The 9,157-nt window shown below is 34.2% G+C and overlaps 1 protein-coding gene across 1 annotated transcript; it reads left to right on the top strand.

Annotated features, from left to right (window-relative positions):
• Positions 1-382: 382 nt before the first annotated feature.
• sumo2b (small ubiquitin like modifier 2b) lies at positions 383-8,751 on the top strand. The gene is made up of 4 exons (XM_077202126.1): positions 383-536; positions 2,576-2,707; positions 6,279-6,350; positions 8,080-8,751. Exons 1-4 carry the CDS (start codon positions 516-518, stop codon positions 8,140-8,142), a joined length of 288 nt encoding a protein of 95 aa, XP_077058241.1. The 5' UTR covers positions 383-515; the 3' UTR covers positions 8,143-8,751.
• Positions 8,752-9,157: the final 406 nt, after the last annotated feature.

The following is a 9,157-nucleotide window of genomic DNA, read 5'->3' as shown; positions in this document are numbered from 1 at the left end:
CCTTTGCTTTCCCTCACAGTCGTTTTGAATTATTAATAAATAATGGCTGTGGTGCGTTCAGCTTGATCTGTGAATAAGAACAAAATGGCTTCCCTTCCCACTCCAGTGAGAGGAGCAGTGGATCATTTTTCCCTCAGAAACAACACAGTACTCGATGTACACCCTTATTATGGATTCCCTGTCATGTATCTGATTATATGTGATATTTACTATAAAATAATAATCGTTTTGTGTCATGTATATTCATATTTGGTCCAACTGTCTTTTTTTTCCAAGATAAGACGTGCACGAATGCGCGTGCATGTTTCCCTGGCTCCCTGGTCTCGCGCATTACATCACCGTCGCGCGTCACATGATGCATGTGACCTGCTCTGGCCAATCGCGACATAGCTTGGAGAACGGACGCGCCGCTCGTGATCGCGCACGCAGGGCCTGTTTTTTAATCGGGGGCGCGGACGTGCGCGTCCCCGCGGATTCTTTGTGTGGTGGCGTAGAGAAACGCAAATACAATAACCATGGCCGACGAGAAACCCAAGGTGAGTGGCGTTTAAAAATGACGGGATTATTTATTGTTAGTCACAGTTTAAGTCGTGCGAGGGATTGTGAAAACATGGGAGGACACAGATGGTTTTATATTTAATGTGAAATATCGCGCTTAGTGGATAAATCCTGTAACTGCCGCCTCAGAAACACCGGAAGAAGACGTGTGAACGCGCGTTGCGAGCTCACACCGCGCGCGACACACACAGGCGCATTCAAATTGAAATAATGAGGAGAAATGGTCTAATATCAGACATATATTTCTAATATATGCGTGTTATATGTGTGCAGCGAGTATTTGCTGACTGAGACCTGGTGGAAAGTAGGTTTCTGTTGGTTTGAGCTGATGATGTGATTCAAATGTGAGCATCCATCACGTGAAGCACAGCAACTGCCAATAAAACCACAAATAACAACACAGATGAACATGCACAAGTCTATTACTGCAATACATTTCCAAATGTAAAAGACATAAAATAAACTGAACTGAGTGTGAAACATGAAAGAGAATTTATCACGTTCATTTTGTTTTAATTTAAAAAAAACACACACCAAATCGTGTGCAATTCAAATAGTTAAAATGAACCCCGGGTAGTTAAAATGAGTCCCCCTGGAGTGAAATTCAAGTTTTTAGTGTTGGTCATGCAGTGTTTTTAATATGTTTTAAGACAAACCAAGTGCAAATTCATAAGTCAACACCATTGCTTAATATTTTCTGCTTAAAACTGCAGTGAACCAAAGACAGTCTCAAAAACTTTTTAAAATCGATGGTGTTTCGTCACAAACTACTTTGTAACCAATCAGATCAAGGTGTCATTGTCAACCAGGGGATCTCTGAGCTTGTGCAGTGAGTGGAGGTGGGGCTAATGTAGAGTTACAGTCAAGCTATTTTAAGGCATGATGATTTTTTCCCCCAAGGAAAACACTTTTAAATATGTCACCCGAGACAAGAAACGCTAGATGCCATCCTGGTAAACATTCAAACGCTCTCCCTCTCGGTTAGCATCGGCAAGCAATAGCCTCAAAAGACACCATCCATTTTGCCCCACCTCTCGCCTCCGATCGTCTTCGTTTTGATTTAATCGATATTAAACGTCTTCGAAGTTTTCATCCTCGCTAATTTTGCGCTCTGGGTCAAATTGAAAAATAAAAATTGTTAAACAGATGATATTTTTTTTAACACAGTGGGATCAAGATAACGGAGCCGAGATCGGTGCAACCATTTAATGCCACTCATTACCCAGAATGCATTGCAATGTCAACCTATTTATCCAAATTTTATAACAGCTAAGAGGCTGTTAACACGACACCGTTTTCAACTAAAAACATAAAACTTTTTATGCGTTTTGACCGTTCGTTTACACGACAACGGCGTTTTGGGTGCCTGAAAGCGCAAACTTTTGAAAACGAGTTTCAAAGTGCAATTTTTTGAAAACGGTCTCCGTGTAAACAACAAAAACGGTGACTTCATGCACATTTGTATTACGTGTTCAGTCTATAGTGTTTCATCGCCTTCTAATGGCCAGGCAGCAGAATACAGTGTTTTTAGTCGTTTTCGTGGATCGTTCTGACAATAGTGTCGTCTACGCAGAAAACTCAAAGGAAAAACTTCTCAGTTTTAAGCGTATCGTTGTCGTGTAAACGTATCCTTAGACATATTTTGTGAATTGTATATTATATCTGTATACTTTGGGGCAACGGTAATCTAGTAAGGCATAAGTCTTAATACACGGGGTTCCTTTTAAAGGATGAAACTAGTTTTTATAGTCGCCTCAATAATCACATGATAGTCTGTTGCGTTCCTTTGCAATGTTATTGTCACGTGACTCACATTCATTCTGTTTTAATCATCAAACTACAAACAGTTCCTTTCATACCTAGATTATAGATGAGACATTGTACTTTCTGTGTATATTGTCTGATATTTAATGCATAATTACATTTAATAATTACAAATGAGGTGCATGTGAAACATGCAAGGAAGAGTGATGTAAAATATCTCATATTATCGTGATATGATCTTTTGTGTTCTCAGGAGGGGGTGAAGACAGAGAACAACGACCACATCAACCTGAAGGTGGCGGGACAGGACGGGTCCGTGGTCCAGTTCAAAATCAAGAGACACACACCCCTCAGCAAACTCATGAAGGCCTACTGTGAGAGACAGGTGAGGTCATCACGACACACACACACGTTAAAGAAAGTCGCACACTCTCCTCTCTGAGTGCTTCTCGGCTACAGGGTTTGACAACTTGTCGTCCCGACGGCATTTTGAAGTCCTGGCGGCACATATTAGAGTTTGTGTGCAAAATATAGAAGAGGTTTACACAAGCCCATCGTAGTTTCTGCACTGCTACACTGAAGACATACAGTAGAAGTTTCCTTGTTTGTCAACACAAGAACAACAACAATACAACATTAAATATTATTAGAAATTAAGTTTTGTTTAAATTGGTAATTCTGTGCAGAAACATTTTTTTTTGTAATTAAACTGCATTTATTATTACACCTTTTTTTAAATATACAAAACAACATACAATTCAATTCATGTTTATTTGTATAGCGCTTTTCACAATACACATCATTTCTAAGCAGCTTTACAGAAAGTGCATATTACAATTTAGAGTGATCTGCTATCAGAGGTGACTGTATTTCAGAAATGTACATATACAAATCACAGTTAGCTAAAAATGTATTAATTTAAGAATGTAATAATTTAATGCAGATACAATGAGCTCATTGAAGTAATGAATACTTGTTTGATAACAAATGATTATGACATTTAGAAAATATTTTCTCATGAGATTTAAAAAAAGATTATGAGTACATTTCTCATACAAAAAAGAGAAATGCACTAATTATACACCAATTAACAGTATCATTTAAAAAAAGTCCAAATCAGAGTTGTAAGCCATGAACCGAGACAATCATCTGCGAGGAGAATCACAACATTACAAACTTTGATTTGAAGCAAAACAGTATTTGTTAATCGGACAAAAACACAAAGGTACGAGACTGTACCTAACGGCTTTAGCGAGGGAGAGAAATTCAATCCCATGATGGATTGCAAACAGCATAAAACTACTCATCACAAATGTTGATATACAATATGATAAACTATATATTTTAAGTTTACTGATAAATATGCATCAAATTTAAATTATTATAAATAATATTATTAATAATTATTCATTTATTTAAATATTTCAGTATTTTTAGAGCATAGAAAGATCGACTTGATTACGACGTTCGCGTTGATTCATTTGGAGTGGGCGGAGCTTACAAGATATCTTGCTTGTTTAAACTCTCTGATTGGTGTAATTCTCTGTACAGCATCATAATGTAGTTTGTCACCACAAATTGCACATTTTAACATGATTTTAAAAAAATTAGTTTAAGTAATGAGGGCTAATGCAAAATAATGTTACGGAATGATACAGCAGAAGCAAATATCATCGATTAAAAGCCTCGTAGCTCACAGTAGGGCTGGCTTTAAAGATTTCTAAGTTATCGTTTAAAAGTCGATTTCCCTGTGGAGAAAGTGAATGGAGTTTTTACTACCGGATCCGTCTCTTGCGCTCTATTCTGTGCTCTCGTTTTATTGCACCTCGGACCTTTTCACCCTCACAAAACAATGCAACAGCGTGACAACATACAGTATTTCAAAGATATACTCAATAATGAAATGCCACTTGGGATACATTCATGTGGTGATAAAGGGTTTTTAAGGCATGCTTTTAATATTTTAAGCATCATCTTAGCATCTTTATGTCCTACGGTCCTTGGTCTCCTTTCCTTATGGAAATCGTTTAAAGTCCTTCTGTAGTCAGTAATTCTGTCCCTTAAAACTCATCTTTGATCACCAAAATTACATATTTAAATGTTTTTTCCCTGAAAAAAGGTATTCATGCTTTAAAATAGCTTGAATGTAACTTTACAATCTTGCCTCATTTAGTATACGCATTTCTATGAATATGCAAATGAGCCCCGCCTACACTCACTCAGAGATCCACTGGTTGACGATCACACGTTGATCTGATTGGTCACAAGGTAGTTTGCGACGTCAGAAACGCCCGCGATTTCAAAGCGTGTTTTTGAGACTGTCTTTGGTTCACTGCAGTTTTAAGGAGAAAATACTCAGCAATGCTGTCGACTTATGAATTTACACATGCTTTGCCTTAAAGCATATTAAAAACACCACATGGACATATAAACAACATTAAAAGCTTGATTTTTACCACAGGGAGTTTTTAAAATGAAACAATGAGAGAACACTATGATTAAAAGCTTAGATACGAAACAGATGCAGTTGTAAACTAAACATTTGTTTGTTTATGTATGTACATTTTACAAATCGCACGAATAAGGATGACTAATGTTTGATAGATAATATCCAAGAGCATTGTTTAGACGAATCCTGAGTCTGTCTGTCATTATAACAACAATAAAAGACGTTGAGGATGGACTGAAGCAGGACACATGAATATGAGTGAGATCTTCCAGCACTAAAGCTCTTCAGCCTGATCAATCACTTCCTCCACGCCTCGCCGTCTGTGGCTTTATCACTCCCTGGCGTCCGGGTAATGGTCCTGCTCAGCCGTGACGGAGAGGCTTCAGGAGCGAAGGAAGAGACACAGGACTGGCGTTCACATCCGTGCACACACACAGGGTTCATCAACGCTGCAAACACACGGCGTTAAGATGCTCCTCGTGATCTTTAGGTCGGGAACATGTTTTCCTGGCAGAGGCGCAGGGTTTAATCTCATTGTGGCGCTGTGAGTTTGGCCGGCAGAAGTAGGACAGCGTTCACTGCCCCGAGGAAACCACACAACACGTATCAAATCACCTTCAGATTTTAACGTTGCTTTCTTTTCAGAGTGATTTGCCAATCGATTCATTAAAAAAGATCAAGTCTACTTGTGTAATTCATTCAGGATATATTCAGTTTTCTGGTTATTATTAAGAAAAAAATAAAATGTAAATAATAGATTAAAAAAGTCTAATTGAGTAATTCATTGGGATTTATTCGGTTTTCAGCAGGTTATTATCGCTAACTAATACTATTAACACATTATTGTTAATTGAAATAAAGTTGAAATAAATTAAATTAAAATAAAACATATTTATATTAGATGAAAAAAAGTAACTGATTTCAGTTAATTGCCAAAGAATTTCATCAGAATTTAAAATTAAAATAACTAAATATTTACCATTAATAACTGATAAATAAAAATAAGTTCAACCTGAACATTAATATTTAAAATAAACCAAACAAAAGCTCATTATTAAAAAAATAAAACTTAAAATGAAAACTGAAGCTAATACGACATATTAATAAAAACTAGTATATAATATAAAATAAATTAAACCTAAATATTAATATTTAAAATAAACCAAAACTAATAAAAATGTCAAAACTCATTACAAAATTACTAAAATATAAAAAAAAATGAAATGACAACTGAGGCTAATTTAACATATTAATTAAAACTAGTATATAATATAATATCAAATAAAATGCAAACAAATTAAACCTAAATATTAATATTTAAAATAAACCAAAACTAATAAAAATGTCAAAAGCTCATTACAAAATTACTAAAATATAACAAAACTTAAAATGAAAACTGAAGCTAATTCAACATGTTGATAAGATGTGGTGTGTACCAGTGTATGAGCAGCACAGATGTGGCGTGTTGCTGTGTGAGAAACACTGATGTGCTCGAGTGTTTTTGCAGGGACTGACAATGAGGCAGATTCGATTCCGGTTTGACGGACAGCCAATCAATGAAACAGACACGCCCGCACAGGTATGACATCACTCTGTGTGTGTGTGTGTGTGTGTGTGTGTGTGTGTGTGTGTGTGTGTGTGTGTGTGTGTGTGTGTGTGTGTGTGTGTGTGTGTGTGTGTGTGTGTGTGTGTGTGTGTTTAAAGGGTTAACAATTCACAGCCCACAGACAAACGGCAACAAACATGTTGGCTGTTGGGTTTATAATTTAATGAAAAATATCTGTCATGTTCACACTGCCCGACAGACACTGATTGAACATGTTCAGTCGGGTGAAAACAAACCAACAGACGCCGACACGCACACTGATCCGACTAAACACAACCAACGTGTTTGTCTGTGCGCTGTGAGTTAGCCTTAAGACCAGAAGGAGTCAAAATAAACTCTATTCATCTCAAAGTAAAAGGCGAAGCTCACAAAGCCTGAATGTTCAGGTCATTTTGAATCGATACTTAATAAAACAAAGCCTAATTGCATTATTAATCATATTAAGAAAATGAAGCCTATAATTACACTCTGACACTATTTTCATGATAATTATGTAGATCTCTTTCCAACCCTGTTACATTAATTACTGCAATAATAAAATATTTCTATTATTTTTTTAAATTCAAAAATATATTTATATTCAATTCAAGTTTACTTGTATAGCTGTTTTCCACACACACACACACACACATATATATATATATATATATATATATATATAACATGTATTATTTATATATATATATTATAAATCTGAGCATATACATACATTTTTACAATACATTATATATAATTTTTAAGAAATAATAAATAGATATATATATATGTGTATTTTTATATATATATATATATATATATATATATATATATATATATATATACTTATATATATAAAATATTAATACATCAGTAGTGTTTCTTGTACTGCCTTTTATATTCATTTTAAAAATCATTGAATTAGTTTTTTTTTTATTATTACAGTTCAAAATTCAAATCCAGTGAGTATTTTATTGATAAATGAGAAGAATTATCCAATCATATCATACACCACTTTATTTTTATCCAATCAAATCCTGATGGAAAATGTCCTGCCCTTATTTTCCCACCAAATTTTCCATTTCGATTAGAAGTTTAATGCATTATTTAGACAGATATCTGATATCTATACTATATATATATATATATATACTGATATCTATACTATATATATATATACTGATATCTATACTATATATATATATACTGATATCTATACTATATATATATATACTGATATCTATACTATATATATATATATACTGATATCTATACTATATATATATATATACTGATATCTATACTATATATATATATACTGATATCTATACTATATATATATATATATACTGATATCTATACTATATATATATATATACTGATATATATATACTATATATATACTGATATCTATACCAGACATATACTGATATCTATATTATATATATACTGATATCTATACTATATATATATATACTGGTATCACGTGTGCTCTTAGATATAATATAATATTTAAGATTCAGGAAATAAAGCAAGATTTTTGTCAGAAGTATTACAGAGCTCGTCTCGCCCACTGAATAAATCCGGGTTGACAGTATCATTGTAGATTTGCATCATGGGATAGGAGAGAACTGTAATCAGAGCGGATAGGTGTCGATTTCACAGTCAACAGGAAGTCTTGCTTATTAATAATACTGATAATAAACCTCATGTTCTTCTTCCGCAGTTGGAAATGGAGGATGAAGACACAATCGACGTTTTCCAGCAACAGACAGGAGGACACATCTGAATCTCTCTCTCTCTCTCTCTCTCTCTCTCTCTCTCTCTCTCTCTCTCTCTCTCTCTCTCTCTCTCTCTCTCTCTCTCTCTCTCTCTCTCTCTCTCTCTCTCTTTCTGTAACTGCTGTTGTATAGTGTTTTCAGTTCATCACGTTTTCTTTTGGTTTTGTACATAAAGGGTTCCTGCTACAGTAATTATTGCATTGGGTTTGTTAATATCTGTGAAATCTGACACGTTAAGCCCAAATTAAACTATCATGAAGAGTGTCTTCTGTGTATAGACCAACTAATACATGTTTCCTCTTTCGAATCATTGACCCGAGGTCACGAGCTGGCTTTTTTCCAAGTCATGATTGTGTGTTTAAAGAAAACATACGGTATGTTCAGCTCTGTTGTAGCTTAAGCCTGCAGTTCAAATTGATTTCCTGGTTTCCATTCAGACGATTTGGTTTTAATTTTTTTTTTTTTTTTTTTTTTTATATGGTAGTGAACATGTATAGTGCAACACTTGTGTTAAACATGTTTTGACTCGTAGGTACGAGGGGATTCATGTTTCGGACAAGCCCAGCATCTGTATTGTCTAATCTCTTGTGAAAATAAAATATTCTCTTTTTATCAGACTGCAGGTGTGTGTTTTTAGTCATTGCACTCACAAAATGACATGCATATTTAAATAGTTTTTGCATTCCAAATAATATTGACATAATTTTAGCAATTATTCAAAATGACGTTTAAATTACTTATTAACATAAGATATAATTTTACATAATTGCAATGCATTGTAGGTTGAAGAATTTAAGATTTAAAATTATATTATACTTTTTCAATTTGATAAATTGGGATTAATCGTGCTGGCCTATTTGATAGCAAATTAAAGAGCTTATATAATTGCTATGTATTTTAGGTTAAGAAAATTATTGAATGTGATTGACTATTGAAGTTTTATTGTTATGTTACTCAAATAAAAAAGGGCGTTTTTTAGTTTATTCTAAGGTTTAACTTTAAAGTTTTAATGTAATTTATACA

The sequence above is a fragment of the Siphateles boraxobius genome, unplaced genomic scaffold (genome assembly GCF_051911475.1).
Source record: "Siphateles boraxobius isolate OS27281-9 unplaced genomic scaffold, OSU_SipBor_1 49, whole genome shotgun sequence".
Taxonomy (NCBI): domain Eukaryota; kingdom Metazoa; phylum Chordata; class Actinopteri; order Cypriniformes; family Leuciscidae; genus Siphateles; species Siphateles boraxobius.
This window is presented reverse-complemented; position numbering and strand designations above follow the sequence as displayed.

Bases quoted from the DNA above. Each gene is read 5' to 3' on its own strand.
- sumo2b (XM_077202126.1), top strand. From the start codon at position 516: ATGGCCGACGAGAAACCCAAG. The intron at 537-2,575 runs GTGAGTGGCGTT...TTGTGTTCTCAG, and splicing joins TGGCCGACGAGAAACCCAAG to GAGGGGGTGAAGACAGAGAA. The intron at 2,708-6,278 runs GTGAGGTCATCA...GTGTTTTTGCAG, and splicing joins AGGCCTACTGTGAGAGACAG to GGACTGACAATGAGGCAGAT.